The 26,647-nt window shown below is 40.7% G+C and overlaps 2 protein-coding genes across 2 annotated transcripts in view; both read right to left on the reverse strand.

Annotated features, from left to right (window-relative positions):
- LOC120026011 (chondroitin sulfate synthase 3-like) overlaps nucleotides 1-11,903 on the reverse strand; it is a 188,576-nt gene extending 176,673 nt beyond the window's left edge. The window contains exons 1-2 of the mRNA XM_038970789.1: nucleotides 11,294-11,903; nucleotides 6,371-6,654 (exon numbers count right to left, since the gene is read on the reverse strand). Of these exons, the coding sequence (XP_038826717.1) occupies nucleotides 6,371-6,654; nucleotides 11,294-11,903 (894 nt within the window). The remainder of the gene's footprint in view (nucleotides 1-6,370; nucleotides 6,655-11,293) is intronic.
- Nucleotides 11,904-14,796: 2,893 nt separating this feature from the next.
- LOC120026155 (major intrinsically disordered NOTCH2-binding receptor 1-like) lies at nucleotides 14,797-19,812 on the reverse strand. Its single transcript, XM_038970977.1, has 3 exons — nucleotides 19,666-19,812; nucleotides 18,023-18,271; nucleotides 14,797-15,003 (listed from the first exon to the last, which is right to left on the reverse strand). Exons 1-3 carry the CDS (start codon nucleotides 19,810-19,812, stop codon nucleotides 14,797-14,799), a joined length of 603 nt encoding a protein of 200 aa, XP_038826905.1.
- Between the last annotated feature and the right edge of the window lie 6,835 nt (nucleotides 19,813-26,647).

Below are 26,647 nucleotides of genomic sequence, written 5' to 3' on the forward strand. Positions count from 1 at the left end.
GCTCAAGTGCATAATGTTTCCATTGATCATCCTTGAGATGTTTCTACAACTTGATTGGAGTCCACCTGTGGTAAATTCATTTGATTGGACATGTTTTGGAAAGGCACAACCTGTCTATATAAGGTGCATGTCAGAGCAAAAACCAAGCCATGAGGTCAAAGGAATTGTCCGTAGAGCTTCGAGACAGGATTGTGTCGAGGCACAGATCTGGGGAAGGGTACCAAAAAGTTTCTGCAGCATTGAAGGTCCCCAAGAACACAGTGGCCTCCTGAATACTTATGTAAATGTGATATTTCTGCTATTTTTTATTATACATTTGCAAGAAAATCTAAAAACCTGTTTTTGCTTTGTCATTATGAGGTATTGTGTGTAGATTGATGAGAAAAAAAATTATTAATACATTTTAGAATAAGGCTGTAACATAACAAAATGTGGAAAAAGTCAGAGGGTCTGAATACTTTCCAAATGCACCGTATACGGTTCCAGAACAGAATCAGTCACGCAAAAAACGCAACAAAGCGCATATGCAAAGCCCTCCCTCTGTCAATCAGAAACTTATTCCAGCGTCTGCCTGACAGCTGAAAATGTGTGTGTGTATGTGTGTGAAGTCAAGGCTAGTGTGTGTATGTGTGTGTTTGTCGGCTACCTGCCCCTCCCCATCCAAAGCATAGCTGTAGCCTAATGATGTTGCACTGGCGAGATTCAGAAGATAGAAGACTTTTAATTAGAAAATAATGGATTCACTTTTTCAATACAAGTTTGGGATAATATAGCTTTCACATTTCTCATTGGATTTATGAATTACAAAAAGGTCAAATGTGTTTTTAATTCTGGTGCTGCTCTGCACACACAAGCTTGTTAACTAACTAGCGTCTCTGGTCCAACGTTAAGTCAACTCTGAAGTTCAAAGACATTCAAAGTTCCTCCATAGAAGCCGTACCTCTCTAGATATAATTCTGTGAGCCTAATTCAGATAATACATGTCATCACAAGATGCCCAACGCTCCTCCACCCTCTCTCACTCTCTCCCCACCTGAAAAGTTTCAGTTGCATCTTGCGCCCGTCTTTCGATCAAGCATGTAAACAACTAGCTGAACTATAGCGTGCCTGCTCCATAGCAAGCTGCTTAAACTAATAACACACAAATGATTGTATTTTTCGTGTCTATATTGAATACATAATTTAAACATTCACAGTGTAGGTTGGAAAAAGTATGTGAACCCCTAGGCTAATGACTTTTCCAAAAGATAATTGGAGTCAGGATTCAGCTAACCTGGAGTCCAATCAACGAGACGAGAATGGAGATGTTGGTTAGAGCTGCCTTTCCCTATGAAAAAACAATCACAAAATTTGAGTTTGCTATTCACAAGAAGCATTGCCTGATGTGAACCATGCCTCGAAAAGAGATCTCAGAAGACCTAAGATTAAGAATTGTTGACTTGCATAAAGCCGGAAAGGGTTACAAAAGTATCTCTAAAAGCCTTGATGTTCATCAGTCCACGGTACGACAAATTATCTATAAATGGAGAAAGTTCAGACCTGTTGCTACTCTCCCTAGGAGTGGCTGTCCTGTAAAGATGCCTGCAAGAGCACAGCACAGAATGCTCAATGAGGTTAAGAAGAATCCTAGAGTGTCAGCTAAAGTCTTACAGAAATCTCTGGAACATGCTAACATCTCTGTTGACGAGTCTACGATACGTAAAACACTAAACAAGAAAGGTGTTCATGGGAGGACACTGCGGAAGAAGCCACTGCTGTCAAAAAAAACAATGCTGCACGTCCTGAAGTTAGCAAAAGAGCACCTGGATGTTCCACAGCGCTTCTGGCAAAATATTCTGTGGACAGATTAAACTAAAGTTGAAAAAAGGCACAGCACAGCACATAAACATCAAAACCTAATCCCAACTGTAAAGTATGGTGGAGGGAGCATCATGGTTTGGGGCTGCTTTACTGCCTCAGGGCCTGGACAGCTTGCTATCATCGACAAAAAAATTAATTCCCAAGTTTATCAAGACATTTTGCAGGAGAATGTTAGGCTATCTGTCCACCAATTGAAGCTCAACAGAAGTTGGGTGATGCAACAGGACAACGACCCAAAACACAGAAGTAAATCAACAACAGAAATGCTTCAACAGAAGAAAATACGCCTTTTGGAGTGGTTCAGTCAGAGTCCTGATCTCAACCCGATTGAGATGCTGTGGCATTACCTCAAGAGAGTGGTTCACACCAAACATCCCACGAATATTGCTGAACTGAAACAGTTTTGTAAAGAGGAATGGTCCAAAATTCCTCCTGACTTTTGTGCTGGTCTGATCCGCAACTACAGAAAACGTTTGGTTGAGGTTATTGCTGCCAAAGGAGGGTCAACCAGTTATTAAATCCAAGGGTTCATATACTTTTTCCACCCTGCACTGTGAATGTTTACATGGTGTGTTCAATAAAGACATGAAAATGTATAATTATTTGTGTGTTATTAGTTTAAGCAGACTGTGTTTGTCTATTGTTGTGACTTAGATGAAGATCAGATCAAATTTTATGACCAATTTACGCAGAAATCCAGGTAATTCCAAAGAGCTCACATACTTTTTCTTGCCACTGTAAACCAGTACTTTTTTGGAGTTCGAACCAGTTCAGAACTTTATTTAGCAGTAGAATGGAACAAAATAAATTATGGTTCTATTCAAAAAGAAAATAGAATGTTGGTTCATACCCCTGATTGCAGGTACTGTATTAACAATGGGCTGGTCTGTTTAGCTCGGGTTAAGGCTCTGATTTGGATTGACAACAACCGTGAGGCATGTACTCACAGTTAACCCCCATGGCATAACAGGACTTGGGAGAGAAGGCTGAAACACAAGCCTTGAATTGTATTCAAAGACATACTATCCATATACAGTGCCTTCAGAAAGTATTCATAACCTTTGACTTATTCCACATTTTGTTGTGTTACAGCCTGAAATCAAAATTTATTAAATTTAAATTAAAAATCTCACCCATCTACACACAATAACTCATAATGAAAAAGTGAAAACATGTTTTTAGAAATGTTAGCAACATTTAATACAGAAATATATCATTTACATAACTATTCACACCCATGAGTCAATATATATTAGAATCACCATCGACAGCAATTACAGCTGTGAGTATTTCTGAGTAAGTCTCTATGAGCTTTGCCAACCTGGATTGTACAATATTTTGTACAATATTCTTAAAATTCTTCAAGCTCTGTCAAGTTGGTTGTTGATCATTGCCAGACAACCATTTTCAAGTCTTGCTATAGATTTTCAAGACGATTTAAGTCAAAACTGTAACAAGGCCACCCAAGAATATTCAAGGTCGTCTTCGTAAGTAATTCCAGTGTATATTTGGCCTTGTCTTTTTGGTTATTGTCCTGCTGAATGGTGAATTTGTATCCCAGTGTCTGTTGGAAAGTAGACTGAACCAGGTTTTCCTCTAGGATTTTGCCTGTGCTTAGCTCTGTTCTGTTTCTTTTTATCTCAAAAACCTCACTAGTCCTTGCTGATTGACAAGCATACTCATAACATGATGCAGCCACCACCATGCTTGAAAATAAGAAGATTGGTACTCACCGATGTGTTGTGTTGGATTTGCAGCACCCAAACATAACACTTTGCATTCAGGACATTTTTTGCAGTTTTACTTTTTAGTGCCTTATTGCAAACAGGATGCATGTTTTGAAATATTTGTATTCTGTACCGGCTTCCTTCTTTTCACTCTGTCATTTCGGTTAGTATTGTGGAGTAACTACAATGTTGTTGATCCCTCTTCAGTTTTCTCATAACACAGCCATTAAACTCTAAGTGTTTTAAAGTCACCATTGGCCTCATGGTGAAATCCCTGAGCGGTTTATTTGCTCTTCGTCAACTGAGGTAGGAAGGACACCTGTATCTTTGTAGTAACTGGATGTATTGATATACCAGCCAACATGTAATTAATAACTTCACCATGCTCAAAGGGAAATTCAATGTTTGATTTTTCTATTTCTACCCATCTACCAATAGGTACCCTTCTTTGTGAGGCATTGGAAAACATCCCTGTTCTTTGTGGTTGAATCTGTGTTTGAAATTCAGTGCTCGACTGAGGGACGTTACAGATACACTACATTACCAAAAGTATGTGGACACCTGCTCGTCGAACATCTCATTCCAAAACCATGGGCATTAATATGGAGTTGGTTCCCCTCTTTCCTGTTATAACAGCCTCCACTCTTCTGGGAAGGCTTTCCACTAGATGTTGGAACATTGCTGTGGGGACTTGCTTCCATTCAGCCACAAGTGAGGTCGGGCACTGATGTTGGGCGATTAGGCGATTCATCCCAAAAGTGTTTGATGGGGTTGAGGTCAGGGCTTTGTGCAGACCAGCCAAGTTATTCCAAATCAATCTCGACAAATCATTTCTGTATGGACCTCGCTTTGTACACGGGGGCATTATCATGCTGAAACAGGAAAGGGCCTTCCCCAACTGTTGCCACAAAGTTGGAACCACAGAATTAAGATTTCCCTTCACGGGGCCTAGCCCAAACCATGAAAAACAGTCCCAGACCTCCACCAAACTTTACAGTTCTCCTGGCACTCCTGGCGTTCTCCTGGCACTCTGCAAACCCAGATTCTTCCGTCGGACGGCCAGATGGTGAAGCGTGATTCATCCCTCCAGGGAATGCGTTTCCACTGCTCCAATCACGGTGAGCTTTACACCAGTCCAGCCGACGCTTGGCATTTCGCATGGTGATCTTAGGCTTGTGTGCAGCGGCTCATCCACGTAACACAACAAAATGTGGAAAACTTCAAGGGGTGTGAATACTTTCTGACGGCACTGTAGTAGTTCAATATTAATGCTTTCAATTCATGATAAAAGTACCTAAAGTGGAGAGTTTGAAATCTATTAGTAATTCTGTGTGACAAGACAGTGATGTTCCGTGTGAAAAAAGACAGTGATTTTTCTGCGTGAAAAGACTTTGTGCAATAAAGGAATATACTTCAGTCTCCTGCAAATCCAATTTAATCTTGATGAACTATTTCAGTAAACCATTCACTCTCAGAATATGTGGCATTTTATTGTTAATCCATTCAACAAGCTTCACAGCCTGCAGCCATCCATTTATTTCCAATCTCATCTATGGCGCTGGTGAAATTGGTGACAACCACAAATGGCAACAGAAATGACTTTGACCAGAGGTAATGTGTTTAGAGCAGGTCACATCACAGACCTACATGATGTGTCATTTTTGCATAGCGTGAGCTGCAAGTGATGCTCTCCGATTGTAGTTAATGAAACCTGCTACACTAGCCTTACACCAGTCCAGCCGACGCTTGGCATTGCGCATGGTGATCTTAGGCTTGTGTGCAGCGGCTCATCCACGTAACACAACAAAATGTGGAAAACTTCAAGGGGTGTGAATACTTTCTGACGGCACTGTAGTACCTACAAGTGTAGGTAGTAGCAAGTGTAGCCGCTATTGGCTCCGGAGTCTAAAGTATAAATTACGATTCAGGTCAATTTTCTCCAAATCAATAAAATGTGTACAAATTCTTAACGTGGAATGCACTACACAGGAAAAATGACCCCTTTACGCTGAAATGTAGTTTATTAGCATAACACCGTCAACTAAAACATATGTCAACATAATCTATCAAATAACACTATAATAAATATATATTGGCCGATTCACTGTAAAAAATGACACATTGTCTTCAACAGCGGTGGCATGTAGAGTACACTATTTCACCACTTAGCAATCGAGAGCAGACCGATCTCTCACTACATCCATTTGTCATGAGGCCAACTCTTTCTGCTCAGCCCCACATGAGATAACATATTTGGAGGGAATGGATTTGCCATTAGAGAGAGTCCCAATTCCTGGGAAAAGAAAGGATATTCTGACGACCACTGACACATGATGACTCAGCCCAAGGTGGTTGCCAAAGGAAACACACCCCGGGCATACAAAAACACGCACGTGCGCTCACATGCATACACACACAGACAGACACGCACACACACACACTTTTCTTACAAATGGTGTCCTTCAGAAAGACTGCCATCCATGACCGCGTAAGAGCTCATTCTCTGGTCTCCTTAAGAAAGACTGCCATCCATGACTGTGCAAAAGCCCATTATCTGGTCTCCTTCAGAAAGACTGCCATCCATGACTGTGTAAGAGTCCATTCTCTGGAGGCTTTTGCCAGTAAAAGGCAATAGCATAAAACACTAGGCCACTAAAAGCCAGTCAATTGAAAACTTTAGACAAAACCCATCACATCGAGAGTGTACAATGCATCTCCGTGAAACACAACAAAACACCAGGCCTCCCTCCCTTCACCAGACAAAACATCAAATTGTCTCTTACCTCGTAGGACCAGACGCACTGGGTACCCCCGAAGCGGCGTACGCAGCGGCCCACCTCCACATCCTCGTGGGTGGTGTACATCTCCCTGAGACAGGTCCCGATGTGGGGGACCATCCTCCTCAGCACCTCTCTGCTGAAGATCATGCCCGGGCCCCCCATGCAGAAGTTCTCCCCGGGCTCCAGGGCCAGCTTTCCCAGCTCCTCGGCTGTACCCAGGCCCGTCTGACCAAGGTACAGGGGCTGGCTGCTATTCAGAGAGCGCAGGAATGACTCAAGCTTTTCGCCTGTGTGGATGGGAGAGAGGCATTGTGTGAGATACAATGAGTTTCAAAGAAAATATCTAGGCAGTAGGAAGCTAGTAATAGGTACAGTAGTAGGCAGTAGTAGATAGTAGGCAGGCTAATATAAAGCTAGCAGTAGCCAGTAGGAAGGCTAATATAAAGCTAGTAGTAGATAGTAGGCAGGCTAATATAAAGCTAGTAGTAGCCAGTAGGCAGGCTAATATAAAGCTAGTAGTAGATAGTAGGCAGGCTAATATAAAGCTAGTAGTAGATAGTAGGCAGGCTAATATAAAGCTAGTAGTAGGTAGTAGGCAGGCTAATATAAAGCTAGTAGTAGATAGTAGGCAGGCTAATATAAAGCTAGTACTAGGCAGTAGGCAGGCTAATATAAAGCTAGTAGTAGATAGTAGGCAGGCTAATATAAAGCTAGTAGGCAGGCTAATATAAAGCTAGTAGTAGATAGTAGGCAGGCTAATATAAAGCTAGTAGTAGGTAGTAGGCAGGCTAATATAAAGCTAGTAGTAGATAGTAGGCAGGCTAATATAAAGCTAGTAGTAGATAGTAGGCAGGCTAATATAAAGCTAGTAGTAGATAGTAGGCAGGCTAATATAAAGCTAGTACTAGGCAGTAGGCAGGCTAATATAAAGCTAGTAGTAGCCAGTAGGCAGGCTAATATAAAGCTAGTACTAGCCAGTAGGCAGGCTAATATAAAGCTAGTACTAGGCAGTAGGAAGGCTAATATAAAGCTAGTAAAAGGTAGTAGGAAGGCTAATATAAAGCTAGTAAAAGGTAATAGGCAGGCTAATATAAAGCTAGTAAAAGGCAGTAGGAAGGCTAATATAAAGCTAGTAATAGGCAGTAGGAAGGCTAATATAAAGCTAGTAATAGGTAGTAGGAAGGCTAATATAAAGCTAGTAATAGGTAGTAGGCAGGCTAATATAAAGCTAGTAAAAGGTAGTAGGCAGGCTAATATAAAGCTAGTAATAGCCAGTAGGCAGGCTAATATACTTACCTGCAAGCCTTTAGAAGTTCACTTTTGTTTGTTATGATGGTACATTACCACCATCCATTAAAGCTATTGCATAACCCACTTACAAATACACAATATGACATGGCTTCATCTCTCTGCCCTTACTATCAACCCACACTCTACAGCAAACAGCATTCTTCCTCTTCATTGTTTCGACACAAAACCCACTGGCCACAGACATCATCTCAACATCTATTCCAAGTTGGTTCAACATCATTTCGTTGAAAGGACATGGAAATAACGTTGATTCAACCGGTGGTGTGCCCAGTGGGAAGTTAATATACACTAGTGGAGTGGCATTTACATTTACATTTTAGTCATTTAGCAGACGCTCTTATCCAGAGCGACTTACAGTAGAGTGCATACATTTTATTACATTTTTACATACTGAGACAAGGATATCCCTACCGGCCAAACCCTCCCTAACCCGGACGACGCTATGCCAATTGTGCGTCGCCCCACGGACCTCCCGGTTGCGGCCGGCTGCGACAGAGCCTGGGCGCGAACCCAGAGACTCTGGTGGCGCAGCTAGCACTGCGATGCAGTGCCCTAGACCACTGCGCCACCCGGGAGGGCATGAGCTCCCACACCACCATATTCATGGATGGCTCCCACTCAACATGGCTACAATGAGCACGGTTACATGCACACAATAGTGTGATTATTGTGGATAGTCAGGTTAATATAATAGTTTGTTTAAAATGTTTACATGCTATGCAAGAACGATTTCCCTAATAATCCTGTTTACGTAGACATCTGAAATCAGGCTACTGAAAATCGGCAATCAAAATAAGCCTGCTACCACAGTGACCATGTTATTTTTGCGAAGACTATTTAATTCTGATTTCGAACATATAAAGTTTGTATGTGAAAACTATTTATAAATTGCATATTTTGGGGTACCCGCTGATTAAAACACTGGAATGCCGATTAAACTGTTTACACGTCCTAATAATTTGAAAGATTTCTCAGAAAACCAGGTGTTTAAATCAGCGTATGCTTACTTCGATTATGACCTCATGCCGATTAAGATAAGCAGAGTAAGGTATTCACATGACTATTGCATAATCTGCCTTGTGCCATAAACAGTTTAATATCAAATGATTAGTGTGTATGTAAACATACTCAATGATTCACATCCATGATCATTGAGGTCTTGAGATTCACACAGTCATTACCTGAAAACAATGATTGATTCACGTCCATTTTTGTATTATTATTATTTCACCTTTATTTAACCAGGTAGGCCAGTTGAGAACAAGCTCTCATATACAACTGCGACCTGGCATGATCATTGAGTTTTTGAGATTCACACAATCATTACCTGAAAACAATGACCGATTCATATCCATTATCATTGAGTACGTTTACGTGCACACTAATAATTCGATATTAAACTGATTATAGCAGAAGGCCGAGTATGGCATTAGTCATGTACACACCTTACTCTGCTTATCTTAATCGGCGTTAGGTCATAATCGAAGTAAGCATACGCTGATTATTAAAACACCTGGTTTTCTGAGCAATCTTTCAAACTATTAGGACGTGTAAACAGTTTAATCGGCGTTCCAGCAGTGTATTTGATCAGCGCATGTGCCAGCACCGGGTAGCGCCAGCATCCCTCTTATGAGTGGAATGAGTTTGGAAAAACTGAAAATATGCATCTTATAAACAGTTTTCACATACAAAATGTATATGTCCAAACTCAGAATCAAATAGTCTTTGCAAAAATAAAATGGTCATTGCGGTAGCATGTAAACAGGATTATTAGGGAAATCGTTATTCTTACAAAGCATGCAAATGTTTTAAACAAACTATTATATTAACCTGACTATGTAATTGCGCTCAATCATTGTTTTCAGGTAATGATTGTGTGAATCTCAAAACATCAATGATCTTGGACGTGAATCAATCATTGTTTCAGGTAGTGATCGTGTGAATCTCAAAACGTCAATGATCTTGGACGTGAATCAATCATTGTTTCAGGTAGTGATCGTGTGAATCTCGAAACGTCAATGATCTTGGACATGAATCAATCATTGTTTCAGGTAATGAATGTGTGAATCTCAAAACCTTCAACGTATACATAGCTCTGATGATTATGTTGAAATCAGATTGATGAAGCAACATGTTAGTCAGGTTAAGTCAATGTATCAGGTTAAGTAAATGTATTTAAGTTAAGCCCTCATTTCAATATTTACAACGCTGGTTGAAATTAGATGAAAACAGTATTGGTTCATTACTTTTTTCAAATCCAGTCTATTTTCAATGTTGACCAGACCGGACACGTCGCGTGCGCAAGCGTCGCAAAATAAATTTAGAAATCCATGTTATTCAATTATTGCGCCAACGAGCGCAGACGCCAAGAGCTAAAATAGAAGTTGTTCCTATTTCTGACACAGATCTGCGCTGAAAGTCATCTCCTCATTGGTTTATAGAAGCAGGTACCCACGTGCCATTTCCTCATTGGTTATACCCACATGGGTGATTGAAAGACGAACTTTGTTACCGGTTGTCTGGTAATACAAGGAAAGTTTAGATGGATCACCATATAAATTCAAAGATGAAAAAGCCTGGAAGGAGGAGAGATGACTAGAAACGATTCGGTTGGACGTTTTATGTGTGGATTAATTGTCGGAGTAGAGGTCCTTGTGCATTTCAGGTAAAATAACAACTCAATGTTTATATCCCAGGACAAATTAGCTAGCAAAAGCAAGCTAGCTAAATAGGACAAATTAACGTTAGCTAGCAAGTGCAAGCTAGCTAGCTAAATTGCCATTCATGTTTAATGCTTTTCGACCTGTCCCCAAATTAATGTCATTGGTTCAGAGTTTGTTTTGATATTTTAACCTGCGTGTCGTGATCGCGTTTGGTGTGGGGGGGTAAAATACATTTATGCACGATAGCGCACGATGGCGCACGCGCGCTGCCTGTTTGGGTTACATCCACAAACCAATAACTAATATGCTTACTGTGTGAAATTCGTATGAAGTACAATGTTGTAGATATGTTGCTACAGAGGTTGTGGGTGGGGGTTATTGAACTGGCATCGCACTGGGCAAAAACGGGTTGAATCAACGTTGTATCCACGTAATTTCAACCAAAACATCCAATGTGACGATGTTGAATCAACGTGGAAAATACATTGGATTTGAATAAAGTTATCAACATAACTTTCGTATTTTATTAACCTAAATACAATGACATGGTGACATTTTTGTTGTTGATTTCACGTTAGTTGACAACTCAAACTAGATGATGAACTGCCGTCTGTGCCCAGTGGGTTTGGCTTTCTGGAACCAAGACTCTCCAACAATGACGCTTCACGAGTGCAACATTGTACAGTAGCAATACCCAATACGGAGAGGATACTCATACAAAAATGTATCTCAATGCCTGGAGGGAAGCTGTTCAAGTGCTCTTGAAAAATGTTTGGAATAGTTGACATATGAATGTTGATTTCGCCAGCTGTTGCTAACTTGCTACTGTCTAGTTGGAATAGGAGTCAAACAGATAACTGTCAATGAACTTCAAAGACTACCAAGAATGTATGTAGCCTACCCTAGACATTTTAAAAAGAGAAAGACAAACTATTTCATGAAGGGAATTCACCTCGAATGTAGACATCATCATCTGCCCTCATGAACCACTCGTATTTATCCAGGTAATGGTCGTGCATGTACTTCAACATCATAAATGACTTCTTCTGTGGCGGGTATGAATCATCTACACCTGTCAACGACACCACGGGGACGGGAATGGGCAGTGGGACTGTTTCAGAGCCCTCGCTGGAGAAGAACTCCACCTTCCCAGGGATGGAACTGGTCCACGTCCTGTGTGCAGCCACAGCGCGGGAATCAAGGTACTTTTTGGCTGTCATGACACCGACATAGAGAAAATGCCTAGGTTTGGAAATAGCTCCTCCGCCATCCCCACTACCGTTACCAGTCTTGTAAACGCTCTCTTCCTCCTCTTCACTGCCCTCTTGGCTGGACAGGTTATTCTCCGGGTCTTTGCGTAACGCATTACTTGCGGTGCTTCCAATGATTTCGGCCACTTTACCGATGCCAGCAGCATTACTGTAGTATGAGCAGATCGACGACTTCTTTCTTTTCCCACTGATTTCCACTACCCTGGGGACAATTAGCCAAGACGCCGCTGTAAATCCAAGAAAGACCCCTACAATTACGCCCATCCACGGTCTTCTAGACCTAACGGCCATGATTGAATAATAATTGAGAGTTTAAATATGGTATAAACTAAATATCCTCCGAGTAGTGCTCACTTGATATAGCTGTTTTACACAGAGCAGTTTCCATAAATGGTTATCACTCATCTGCGAAGGGCATTAGATGAGTAGTGGTACCTGAAGGTAAGAGTGTATCCCCACCTCCATGGATAACATCCTTAAAATGTATCCAACAAGCCATTTATCCGTAGATAATCTATTAGTATCGGTAGACTGTCATGTTACAGTTCTGGGGAAATATCCACCGAGTAGCTACAGTAGGTCGCTGGCAAAAGCTTCTTTATTTGTAATGTCCAGGGCGACGGCAGAAGTTGCAGTGTAGTCCGAATGAAAAGCAACGTTGTAACCACAACTCTTCATTACTTTCCTGTGGATAGGCTACATTGTTCCTCCATGCGCAATCATTTCCCCAAAAAGTTAACTCCACTAATTTCAGGCAACTCAAGTTGATTTGTTACCGCTGTCAAATATGAACGTTCTCCTCAGTCTTGAAACGTCACGAATACAGTTTTGTTTGTGCACACTGTCGCTAAGTATATGCTACCTAAAGCTAGTTTATCCGCCCCTGACTCGCCATTTTGTTTACAGATTGACGTCAGGGTAAATAACTTTTCATATCCTCCGTCCCTCTTCTCTAATTTCTTTGCGTTTCAGGCACAGGCAATCAGTAGTAGCCTATGCATATTCATTGCTGAAAGAAGTAACCGGAGAGTGTCTTCCTGTTGGGCAGGCAGACAGAGGGCGGAGCGAGACAGAGCGATGTTCCTCTTCACTGCGTGACGTCCGAATGAGACCCGTATTGGAAAAGTGAGCCAACATCAGTTGAACGTTCAGCCACACCACATAAACCCTACATCTCATTAAGTACTTATTTAATAACATGTAAGATACAGGTGTAACCTGTGACGCATGGACTGTCGCCTATAATATTTATCTTCATCTTGACTGAACCGTTCAACTGATTTATGGCACTACTGCAATTCATCTTATCATTGCTGATTGGGAGCGTACTCTTTCATGTGTAAAAGCCTAGATAGAAACAGCAAGTAGCCTAGCCTATAGCCAAAACAGTAAATATAACCAACATTTCCATAATCACATATTTTCACAGCATTAGAATGTACTGTATGGGATTTGAGCCCTTGAGGTCCACTGTGTTGTGGCGCCCTCTCGTGGTATCGTACTATATGCGTACAGTGTCAGGAGTTTGTCAAACTGAAAGTGAGCATACTGTAGGTTACTACAGTATGGAAATGTGTGAAAATTGCAACAAAACAATACAATGAACAATCTTTGTGTAAAAATGAATGTTGACTTGATCTTTTATTTTTTTAAGACATAAGTTATGTTGTGAAATGATAGGTAACATTGAACACCAAATTGATGTGGTAGATAAGAACAGCACACTCAAAACAAAGGACCTGTTCCAAATGGTCCCCTATTCCCTACATAGTGCACTACTTTTAACCAGGGCCCATAGGGTTAGTGCATTACGTTTGACCAGGGCCCATAGGATTAGTGCACTACTTTTGACCAGGGCCCATAGGGTTAGTGCATTACGTTTGACCAGGGCCCATATGATTAGTGCACTACTTTTGACCAGGGCCCATAGGGCTCCATATAGGAAATAAGGTACCATTTGGAATGACACCTATGTCTGACCTCCAGCTGCTGATTTATAGATTATGTTTATTTTAAGAACAAATTCTTATTTACAATGACAGCCTACACCGGCCAAACCCAGACGACTCTGGGCCAATTGTGCCCCGCACCTATGAGACTCCCAATCACAGCCGGATGTGATACAGCCTGGATTTGAACCAGGTTCTATGGTGACACTTCTTGCACTGAGAATGCAGTGCCTTAGACCGCTGCACCACCAATTGATTCTGGTACTGGAGTAGGCTACGCTGTACCTTGACAGACAACTAACTCTGAGCACCAGCCCTGTAATCAAAGAGAGAATCTCAATGCGGTCTTATACCCCTTTTTAAACAGAAATGGGGCCACACACCTGCAACAATGATGTTCAGTGTCATTCAAGTGCCTATACTCAGACCCACTCACATGCACCAACCTCATACAATCTCTAACCTTCAGGGCCCTTACTCACAAAGAGTCTCAGTCAGAGTTGTCCTGATATAGGGTCAGATTTCCCTTTTGATTATAATGACTGAGATTATTTGGACAGGAGGGACCTGATCCTAGATCAGCACTCCTACTGTGATACACTTTGTGACTACGGAGCACAGGACTGTGTGATCAAACACCTGATTCAAATAAGCAACTAATCATGATCCATTAGTTAATCAGGTGTGAAATGCTCAGCTTCCCCATTTTTTTACCTAGTCATGTTATTTATAAGACATTATAAACTGGGGGGTTTGAGCCCTCAATTCTGTTTGGCTGAAAGCCATGGTATATCAGATCGTATGCCACGGGTATGACAAAATGTTTATTTTTACTGCTCTAATTTGCGTTGGTAACCAGTTTATAATAGCAATAAGGCACTTCGGGAGTTTGTGATATATGGCCAATATACCACGGCTAAGGGCTGTGTCCAGGCACTCCACGTTGTGTCGTGCTTAAGAACAGCCCTTAGCTGTGGTATATTGGCCATATACCACACACCCTCGTTCCTTATTGCTTAAATAAGCACTTGTGAATCGTGACAGCTCAAGTGTCTTCTCTCATGTCTTTCATAAATGTGAGAGTATGAACAATATGCCACAATAGTCCCAAATACGCAATGTGTTTCAAACACATATAGCCTAACAGGCTATACTGTACATGTTATAGCGAATGATGAGACATCCTAAACCTTTTGAAAGAATTTGACCCACCTTGGCATGATTCTACAAATCAGTCACGGTTTATTTACATTTCTGGTGACTACAATTGGCACTGTGATGATGATAATGATGACGCACACTGACAGAATGACATAGGTCAGTATTTTGCAAAGTCTGTTCCTTTTAATCTCAGCTTCTTTCTTCTTTAACAAGGAGTCGTAACCAGGTGTGTAGACATCCTCCAACCAAAAATCTAGATCCCGTGGTCCTTTTTCTTCTTCCTGAAACAAAAGGGAGCATTTTGAAAGTGTAACGACGACATCGCGACACTGTCATTATAGGTGTGTAATAACATGTGACGACAGGTTATGACACATTTTTTCAATGACAATGGATAAAGCTACTTATAGCTTCGCGACGCGTTAGTTATCATGAGCTGAAGTCGGCTGTTTATAAGCAGTTATAATGGTTTATGTCACATTAGATGTAATGATTATGACTGTTGCATGTAAGCATATCCACTTCAAGGAAAGTGTTAGCAAAAGAGATGTAACAGGCTATAAAGTAAAATACATGTATTTCAATGTAAGTTCTAATTAAAAAGTACATTATACATGAGTAATAATCAGTAGATTTTATTGTAATAATAGTAAAACAATAGCCTACATCATAAGTAAAACAGCACATCAAACTAGACATTGTGCATTATACATATACATATGTACATTGCTCAATTGCTACAAATTTACAGTGTAAAATGTACAATAATATTGTAAATGTTATACTGTACATTTGTAGTAATGGAGAAATGCACATACACTACCGTTCAAAAGTCACTTAGAAATGTCCTTGTTTTTGAAAGAAAAGCAATTTTTTTTGTCCAATAAAACATCAAATTGATTAGAAATACAGTGTAAACATTGTTAATGTTGTAAATGACTATTGTAGCTGGAAACGGCTGATTTAAAAAAATATATTTTATGGAATATCTACATAAGCGTACAGAGGCCCATTATCAGCAACCATCACTCCTGTGTTCCAATGGCACATTGTGTTAGCTAATCCAAGTTTATAATTTTAAAAGGATAATTGATGATTAGAAAACCCTTTTGTAATTATGTTAGCACAGCTGAAAACTGTTGTTCTGATTTAAAGAAGCAATAAAACTGTCCTTCTTTAGATTAGTTGAGTATCTGGAGCATCAGCATTTGTGGGTTCGATTACAGGCTCAAAATGGCCAGAAACAAAGACTTTCTTCTGAAACTCGTCAGTTTATTCTTGTTCTGAGAAATGAAGGCTATTCCATGCGAGAAATTTCCAAGAAACTGAAGATCTGGTACAACGCTGTATACTACTCCCTTCACAGAACAGCGCACACTGTCTCTAACCAGAATAGAAATAGACTCCGGGATGCTGGCCTTCTAGGCAGAGTTCCTCTGTCCAGTGTCTGTGTTCTTTGGCTCATCGTAATCTTTTATTTTTATTGGCCAGTCTGAGATATGGCTTTTTCTTTGCAACACTGCCTAGAAGGCCAGCATCCCAGAGTCGCCTCTTCACTGTTGACGTTGAGACTGGTGTTTTGCGGGTACTATTTAATGAAGCTGCCAGTTGAGGACTTGTGAAGTGTCTGTTTCTCAAACTAGACATTCTAATGTACTTGTCCTCTTGCTCAGTTGTGCACCGGGGTCTCCCACTCCTCTTTCTATTCTGGTTACAGCCAGTTTGCGCTGTTCTGTGCATCGGCACTTACCAGATTTCTATCAAACCATCGGCACATACCGGATTTCTGATTTCATTATGGAGACGGGAAAGAAACGAGTATGACTTATTGATCACTGCTCTGTGATTCAGCAATAAAGACAACATATCCCTCACTGCTCTGTGATTCAGCAATAAAGACAACATATCCCTCACTGCTCTGTGATTCAGCAATAATAACAACATATCCCTCACTTCTCTGTGATTCAGCAATAAAGACAACATATCCCTCACTGCTCTGTGATTCAGCAATAAAAACAACATATCCCTCACTGCTCTGTAATTCAGCAATAAAGACAACATATCCCTCACTTCTCTGTGATTCAGCAATAAAGACAACATATCCCTCACTGCTCTGTGATTCAGCAATAAAAACAACATATCCCTCACTGCTCTGTGATTAAACAATAATAACAACATATCCCTCACTTCTCTGTGATTCAGCAATAAAGACAACATATCCCTCACTGCTCTGTGATTCAGCAATAAAAACAACATATCCCTCACTGCTCTGTGATTAAACAATAATAACAACATATCCCTCATTGCTCTGTGATTCAGCAATAAAAACAACATATCCCTCACTGCTCTGTGATTCAGTAATAAAAAGGACAGCTTTGTATTATTTTTCACAGGGAAATAATTGGATGCTGTTACACTTGTCATCTTCATTGCAGAGCTGACTCCCTGCTGGCGATGTTGGAGGTGCCCGTTGAGAGTTTTTAATTTGATTTCGGCTAGCCTGTGCAGCATTGGTTTGGGTGACAGTCATAGTCCCTGACGTGTCCCACAGTGCCTTGGTTGGGGACTTTGAGGATGGTATATCAGCTGTCACTTGGCTGATTGGTTTGGTCAGGTGAAACATTAGCTGCCTGATGGAGTTACGATGGTGCTTTCTGTGGGAGTTTGCTCAAGGATACGTATCGCAGATAATCAGCTACCGCCGAGAGCAAACATCAAAGGGATAACAATTGGTGCTGTGAAGTTTGCCAGGCACTAGTAGTGTGTAGTTTTGGACTGTGGATGTGTATATGTAGCATTTAATACTGTCTGCATGGACTTGATCCCATGCTGTCAGCTCCAGCTCTCCTTATTTTAAGGTCAACTTGCATGTAGCCTCCCATTATCAGCCTCTATGGTTCAGGAGACAGTTACTTCAGGTCTAAGAGAAGGAGACATCACTGCCAAATTTGCGATATCTTAACTTATTTTACTTGGCATATGTGACTTTGTGTGACAGTGACAAAGTCTGTATATCCAAAACATGCTCTATTTCCTGGAACTGATCTACTGTTGCTGATGTTATTGCAAATCTAAACCCGGCCTGTCTGTCTGTCTGTCTGTCTGTCTGTCTGTCTGTCTGTCTGTCTGTCTGTCTGTCTGTCTGCCTGACTGCCTGTATGCCTGCCTGTGTCTGTCTGTCTTCCAGCCTGTCTGTCTACCTGTCTGATTGCCTGTCTGTCTGTGTTCCTGCTTGTCTGCCTGTCTGCCTTCCTGCCTGTCTACCTGTCTGCCTGCCTGCCTTTAAAGTCTTCAATTTACCTTTAGATAGCCTGCCAGGTTGGAGTGGATTGAGTGTCTGTCAAACTCCTGGATGGTCCAGGAGGGTTTGGACTTCTGGTTCTCCCCCATGTCTATAGTCCTTATGTCTGTGTACAGAGGGTTCCTCTTGATCTTGGAATTCAAGGTGTGCGGCGTGATGTGCTTCTCCAGGTATCTGTCCACAAACACCACAGGGCTGCCCTCGGGGGACGGGGAAGGCCTAGTGTCACTCACAGTCCTACGTTCCCTCTGGGGGAAGAAAGAGATGGAGAGAGAGAGGGAAAAAGGGAATTGTCTTTATATATTACTTTGACTGTGGTAACAGTGTTTTTCCCTGTCCATTTTGGGATGTTACTAGGGGAAACAAGGGGATATACTTTTGTTATTACTTTCTTTAAACCAGCTGCGCATAATGCATTTGTTGTGCCTTTCTATCACACCTAACAAAGTCTCAGTTGGCCAGCCTTGTTCGATGCAACAAGCAGACTGAAATAATGGTCCTACTCCCAGAGTGGATGCTTTGTGCTTTGTCAGTTATAACATATCATGGCTCCTTATGACAGTATTCTTTAGTAAAGGCTATTCATGTATTCATACATGGCCCATAATGCATCCGTAATGCATATACACAGGTGATTCAAAGTCCCAATATTCCTGCATGTCTGTGTGTTCACTGCAAAAACAGACGGCGGAATGATCCATCTTCTTCCCTTGTTTGGAGCAGCAATTAAATGATGGAACACGATGAAACGATTCACAGCCTTTCACTCATCAATTAATTGTGTAAAATGCAGAAAAGGAGATATGGACAGACTGAGAAACTGTGACCTTAACCAATTCTGATAAGCTCACTTGTTATTCTCATTGAACTCCAATGACTGACTCATTCCTGTTTGACTCATGATTCTACTGCAACCAGAAGCTGTGGTTAATTATGGAGCCATATTGACTTAAAAACAACAAAGATGGAGAGTTGGATATACATTTGAAAAAGAACGAATCCAGACTGAATCAATCAATTCACAGTTGTCTGCAACTCAAAAAGAATGTCAGTTTATTATGTGTAAACCCTTTGTGATCTTTGGCAAGCATGGTGATGGAACACTGATGCAATAACTTTTCACTATGACCATTCATTACTATTCATTGGAAGGTCAATAGCTGTCATTGTGTGCGTCACGAAACTTAACACGTAACTTGGACCTCTTATTTTAGTATATCTTTGTTTTACACACAAATAAAATAGGCCTATCTTTCATGTGTATTTTACTAGAACACTGTTACTTACAGAAAAGAGATCAATAAAATATTCCTTTTATTGAAATGATGGGAAGACAATGAGCATTTTAAATGACTCTTCAATTCAATTAGCCTAGTTAAACAGATTTTAAGCACCTCTGAGTTTGGCTTGAAGTATTCACCTAAATTGTTTGGATTACCTGAAGTGCAAGATTGTGAAATAAAGTGCTGTCCTTATAGTTAGACTTAAATTTGAGCCAGAGGTATTCACACCTTTACATACATACTGAATCTACATGACCAAGCCACTCCAAGCAGACAAGCCTTCCATTAGATATCATATGAGTACCTGCCTTTAACAGTGAAAGTCTACTAGACTTAAAGGACAGAGACAGATGGCCTACCTGTTGATAGACTTGGTTACTCCACTGCCTCTGCCCCGACAGAGCTGCCCCGACCTGGAACATCCCGTGGGTGGCCGGCAGCATCCCCACGTCCAGCTGAAATAACTTATCCGGGTGGTTGTTGTTGGGCAGAACCGATATGTCCATCGTAGGTCCTCTTTAGCCAGAGCTCTACAGGAGCTGAGACGCGTTCAACCAGGCATACGTTCACACACTGTTTGCCTTGTTGAACGCAATTCTGGTCCGTACACATGAGGCTACACACGGTGCCTCCATCAGATCAGGAATTATTGATGAGCCGCTATTTATGAGCAGGTGTCTTTTGCAGGGGTGTGTGTGTAACCCAACCTGACCTCTTGTGATGGGAACTAACCAACGGTGCCAGGCAGCAGGGTGACATGGTGGAGTCATACCCCAGGTAACAGACACCTGTACACCTGAGTATTGTCTAATGCCAGGCTAATACAATGCTCTAAGGTGTGATATTTATATAAGTAAGTGTTTCCTAAACCTATACATTTAGTTGATCTATTCCAATAGGAGCTCAGCTGATTTACTGATTTAACTGATCAACATTTATCAAGCCCTTGATTAGGCTGTAACTAGTACAGTACTGGGAAATTGCTATAAGTATCATAGGCTATGCAAGACAATGCAAGATTTGTACAATGTAAGACTTTTTCCCTTAAGTAATAAACTGTAGTAGTCTTATTAAATCCACAGAAGTTATATCTCGGGTATTAATATGTTACAAAGTTTCACCATTTGAGGCAGACTCAGAATAAATGAAAGGTTTATATCCCTGATAGCAGACGACTGCTGGACAAATCTGGCACCGCAATGTTGAGCAAGGTCTGGCTTTATCATGGTAATTATCTGGTTTAGGCAACCAGACCCGGAACCAAAATTCCAAGTGGTATCTGGTAAGCTGTAACCTTGTAGAAATGGGCCTGAATTTGAGACACAATAATAAGTCAGGAATCTGTATAGTTAATTGTGTTCATTGACAGGCCTGATCTAGGAGCAACAATTAGTGGCCCGGTATGACTCAGTTGGTAAAAAAGGAGGCTTACAATTTGTATTTATTTATATAGTTGTTTTGAGGACAACTTTTAGCCTTCAAGTAAAATCCAAGCAATACAATATGACATGGAAACCATAGGAACAAACAAATAATGGAGAATCTATTTTATTATTTTCTCAGGAACATGATATGCAGGCAGTTTTTTCTCCTACACAACCGCAAGACATTACGAGACAACGCTACATACAGGTATGTAGGAGCCATTAAAAAATGACACGGTCTTACAGTGCTATAAAATGTAAATTTTAATTCATTTCAACGACACTCAACTTCAACTTGTTTTCAGCCAATGACAGAAGGTATAAACCAAGCAGTATTTTTTTTGCACCACGTGACGCCTAGACTGAGGGCTCATGGGAACCAGAGTAGGGTGAAGTTGCCCCTAGACGCTGATCTAGGGTCACTTTAGCATTTTTTTCTCCACTAATTCTTAAGGTCAGGGTTGAGGGGGGGAAGTTGATCCTAGAGCTGTACCTAGGGGATACTTCACCCCAGAGCCAACCCATACCAGTGCAGCAGTACTTCAGTGTAAACATGTACAGTGTTTCTTAGTTCTACATTATCTCTATTCAAGTAGAGGGCCGTGGAGTGATACACTAGAAACAGTCATCGTTGTGTGAATAGTGTACAGTATAATGTACAGCAGATTGTTCTAGTGAAGCAGCTTGCTGTTCAGATGTTGTCGCTCTAACATTGACTTTAACATACAAGACAGCCGTGGGCTCATCCTGGTGTACACAACCAAGGTAGGCCATACTGTACTAACTATTTGGCGAAAAATATGAATGATAGTTTACTATATGACTAAATAATGTCCCTTTTAGAGATTTTGAAACACATTTTGAAATATTGATACAGATCATGTGATTTTAAAATGGAGGATAATTTCCCTTTAGAAACCCTCCTGAAGACACTGATATCCAAATCCTAACTTGGAGAGATCCGTGCGCGTAACTGGGATACATTCAGTTCGATTCAACGTTTGCTACTGAATTACATTTCCCCCAAACGATGCGCAGCGTTCCTGTAACAGCCTTTGAGGTATGTTTGCTCCCGTTTGGTGGGTGTGGCCTGATCAATATGGGTGTGGCCTGAGCAATATATGTGTGGGCCGATCAATATGGGTGTGACCTGATCAATATGTGTGCGACCATTTTTTAAATCGCAAAACTTGTGCGGCACACACACCATACAATCTCACACGACTGCGGGACGCAGGACAAACCTGGCCCCCGCAATGTCGAGCAAGGTCTGGCCTTATCATGGTAAAGGTCTGGTTTAGGCAGCACACACACCATACACCGTTCTTCAAATGGTCGTTCAGTACAGTACCATTTCTGTTGAATTAAACGTTGAAGACCGCTATGTGACGTACTGAACACACCCCTGATGTCAATGTTAGATTTGAGGGAAAAGATGTGGGTCTTCAAGCTTTCCACACAATTGTTTCAGTCCCAACAGATCCTAAGGCAGCACCATTGTTAACATATGCATAGACATAGATTAATTCAGTAAATGTTACAATAAGGTATTTTCTCCAACTTTAAGCAAGCCTCGGCTATTTGGCAACACTTTATGTTTAAGCCTAGATCCCCAAAAGTTCACTCAAGTACACTAATTAGCACCACGTTACTACAGAGACATTTAAGCTAAATAATAAGAATATATTTTCTGTCGTTACTAGAAGTGTCATCAATTATCCAAATCCCTCCAAAGCCACATTGTTGCTTACAGTGTTCGACATTAAGCCAAACATGTACAAAGCAAATGAAGCGCTGAAAGTCCTAAACCCTAAAACATCATAGCAATCAAACATAAGTGTCTTTGCAGCTGTAATGCTTTCAGTATTGCTTCTAAATGGACAGTATTGTGAATTCTGTTTGAAATAGATTAAACATACAGTACCATTTGTGTCTCTAAACACATTTTTGCTAAACTTGACGAAGGACAAGAACGTCATTGTAATTACTCACGGCTGGAAGCCAAAGTCTCAGCAGTGGCTATACCAAGCAGATAGCATGAAGTTCACCAATGCTGAAATAGATAGAAATGTTTGTGCTGGGCTAAAGAAGTAAACTTGAGAAAAAAACGGAAAGTCCAACACACTGATTATGCTCCCAAATAGCATCTTTTATCAGACAACGTTTCCATCCACAAGGATCTTCATCAGGTTGTTTTGTCAGGTTGTTTTGTCAGGTTGTTTTGTCAGGTTGTTTTGTCAGGTCGTTTTGTCAGGTCGTTTTGTCAGGTCGTTTTGTCAGGTTGTTTTGTCAGGTTGTTTTGTCAGGTTGTTTTGTCAGGTTGTTTTGTCAGGTTGTTTTGTCAGGTTGTTTTGTCAGGTTGTTTTGTCAGGTTGTTTTGTCAGGTCGTTTTGTCAGGTCGTTTTGTCAGGTCGTTTTGTCAGGTCGTTTTGTCAGGTCGTTTTGTCAGGTCGTTTTGTCAGGTCGTTTTGTCAGGTCGTTTTGTCAGGTCGTTTTGTCAGGTCGTTTTGTCAGGTCGTTTTGTCAGGTCGTTTTGTCAGGTCGTTTTGTCAGGTCGTTTTGACCTGATGAAGATCCTTACAGATAGAAAGGTTGTCTGATAAACAGTGGTACTTGGGAGGATAAACAGTGGTACTTGGGAGGATAATAGGATAAACAGTGGTACTTGGGAGGATAAACAGTGTGCAGGATTTTTGTTTTGTTTTGGAAGAAACTGATAGGAAACCAGTAGACCTAGGTCCGATGGTACGCTTGATGAAGTTTGTAGTTTGCACTTTTGGCACTATTGCATTGGTTACATTATACGGGGTTAACTAAATTTATGGAAACTACAAGTGGTATACCTTGATGGATTTTGTCTGATTTTCAATGTGATATTAATGAAGATAAATCAGAAAAAAATACAGTATGGAAAATAGTAAGACATTTACAAAATATTAGCATGAATTAACATTATTAAAAACAAAAACTCCTCCAAAAACACCAAAGAGTTGGATCCTTATGTAGATCTACAGTATATCAGCTCAACGGATCTCAGGTGAAGGCTGGTCAACAATTACACCCTCAAAATTGCCAATAACATGACCATAGTATCGACTCAATACCAATAACATGACCATAGTATCGACTCAATACCAATAACATGACCATAGTATCGACTCAATACCAATAACATGACCATAGTATCGACTCAATACCAATAACATGACCATAGTATCGACTCAATACCAATAACATGACCATAGTATCGACTCAATACCAATAACATGACATAGTATCGACTCAATACCAAAAATATGGTAATAGCATGGACTCAATACCAGTAACATGAGCATAATATCGACTCAATACCAAAAAGATGGCAATAGCATGGACTCAATACCAGTAACATGAGCATAGTATCAACTCAATACCAAAAAGATGGCAATAGCATGGACTCAATACCAGTAACATGAGCATAGTATCAACTCAATACCAATAACATGAGCATAGTATCGACTCAATAACATGACATAGTATCGATTCAACCTCAATAACATGACCATAGTATCGACTCAATACCAATAAGATGACCATAGTATCGACTCAATACCAATAAGATCACCATAGTATGGACTCAATACCAATAACATGAGCATAATATCGACTCAATAACATGAGCATAGTATGGACTCAATACCAATAACATGACATAGTATGGACTCAATACCAATAACACAACGTACTAATGACACATTTACAGTGCTTATAATCTACCGCTGGTTAGGTTGAAACAGGTGTGTTCTGTCCATCCCATGTGATATTAATGAAGATAAATCAGAAAAAAATACAGTATGGAAAATAGTAAGACATTTACAAAATATTAGCATGAATTAACATTATTAAAAACAAAAACTCCTCCAAAAACACCAAAGAGTTGGATCCTTATGTAGATCTACAGTATATCAGCTCAACGGATCTCAGGTGAAGGCTGGTCAACAATTACACCCTCAAAATTGCCAATAACATGACCATAGTATCGACTCAATACCAATAACATGACCATAGTATCGACTCAATACCAATAACATGACCATAGTATCGACTCAATACCAATAACATGACCATAGTATCGACTCAATACCAATAACATGACCATAGTATCGACTCAATACCAATAACATGACCATAGTATCGACTCAATACCAATAACATGACCATAGTATCGACTCAATACCAAAAATATGGTAATAGCATGGACTCAATACCAGTAACATGAGCATAATATCGACTCAATACCAAAAAGATGGCAATAGCATGGACTCAATACCAGTAACATGAGCATAGTATCAACTCAATACCAAAAAGATGGCAATAGCATGGACTCAATACCAGTAACATGAGCATAGTATCAACTCAATACCAATAACATGAGCATAGTATCGACTCAATAACATGACATAGTATCGATTCAACCTCAATAACATGACCATAGTATCGACTCAATACCAATAAGATGACCATAGTATCGACTCAATACCAATAAGATCACCATAGTATGGACTCAATACCAATAACATGAGCATAATATCGACTCAATAACATGAGCATAGTATGGACTCAATACCAATAACATGACATAGTATGGACTCAATACCAATAACACAACGTACTAATGACACATTTACAGTGCTTATAATCTACCGCTGGTTAGGTTGAAACAGGTGTGTTCTGTCCATCCCACGTGTTGGAATAAGTGCACTTGATATACATTAATAGGATTTGACACCTAAGTTCGCCCCTGGAAGGAGGTGGCGAGGGGGCGAGGGGAGGGTCAACTCCTCTGCTGCATCTTCTGTGCGTAAAAGTCCCGGCAAGTTTCACAGCAGCGTTGATACCAGCGCATGTCTTGGCAGAGGTTCTTCTCGCGGATGACTTTGCAGTAAACCGGCCACTGGTCCCGTAAACACTTGAACGTCAGGGCAGCTACGGAGGATGAAAGGAGAGATTCAGTTTGACATAGTGCACAGTTTCCTAATCCTGGTCCTGGGGATCCAAAATGGTGAACATTTTTGTTCCAGCCTAGCAGTAACCCACTTGATTCAACTCATCATCAAGCCTGTGATTGGTTGAAATGGGTGTGTTAGTGCAGAGGACCAGGATTAGGAAACATCCATGTACTGTAACACCTATACATGTGAATACAATAAGTTTTGTTGTTGCATGCAGTTTTAACTGAATAACAGATGAACATGGCTTTTTATCAAATGGTTATTCCAGTGCATCACCAATATGTGGCAGTATTATACACATTTCACATTTACTTTTCTTTGTACTGATTCAACTTTGCATTCATTGGAGATTAAATAAAAATATAAATCCAAATCTATCATGTAAAACAGAGATTATATTGAAAGTCCAGTTGCCACATTGGAATTTCAGGGCTGTCAAAAAGAATGGGTGTTATAGTAGCAAAGTATTAGCCACACCTAAACACACAATGACTAAAAGATAATGGCAGAAGCAGATTATTGCACATTCCCACAGACTCAAGCAGTCCTATATTGTCCAAAAGCTTCCAAATAGTGTCTCTCTCTCTCTCTCTCTCTCTGTCTCTGTCTCACTCTCTGTGTCTCTCTCCAGTAAAATCTGTCCTCAGTCCATTAACACCCATTTACACGAGAGCAGAGTTCTCAAGAAGACGCAAGGTCACGAGGATAACCTTGTTTCATTTGTGTTTCGGGGCTGTTGGGTAGGGGAGTCGGCACTCTGCAACACACACTACTCTGTCACACAATCAACAAAACATTATATTATGACCGTTCCATCGCCTTCCATTTGCATCGGCAGCATATCTGAATAAACTCAGCTCTCGGGGGCACAGACACTGTGTTGACATATTTTCTTGAAGCGAACAGGCCTTGGTAATGAAGGCAGG

Source organism: Salvelinus namaycush, chromosome 31, assembly GCF_016432855.1.
Source record: "Salvelinus namaycush isolate Seneca chromosome 31, SaNama_1.0, whole genome shotgun sequence".
In the NCBI taxonomy this organism is placed as follows: domain Eukaryota; kingdom Metazoa; phylum Chordata; class Actinopteri; order Salmoniformes; family Salmonidae; genus Salvelinus; species Salvelinus namaycush.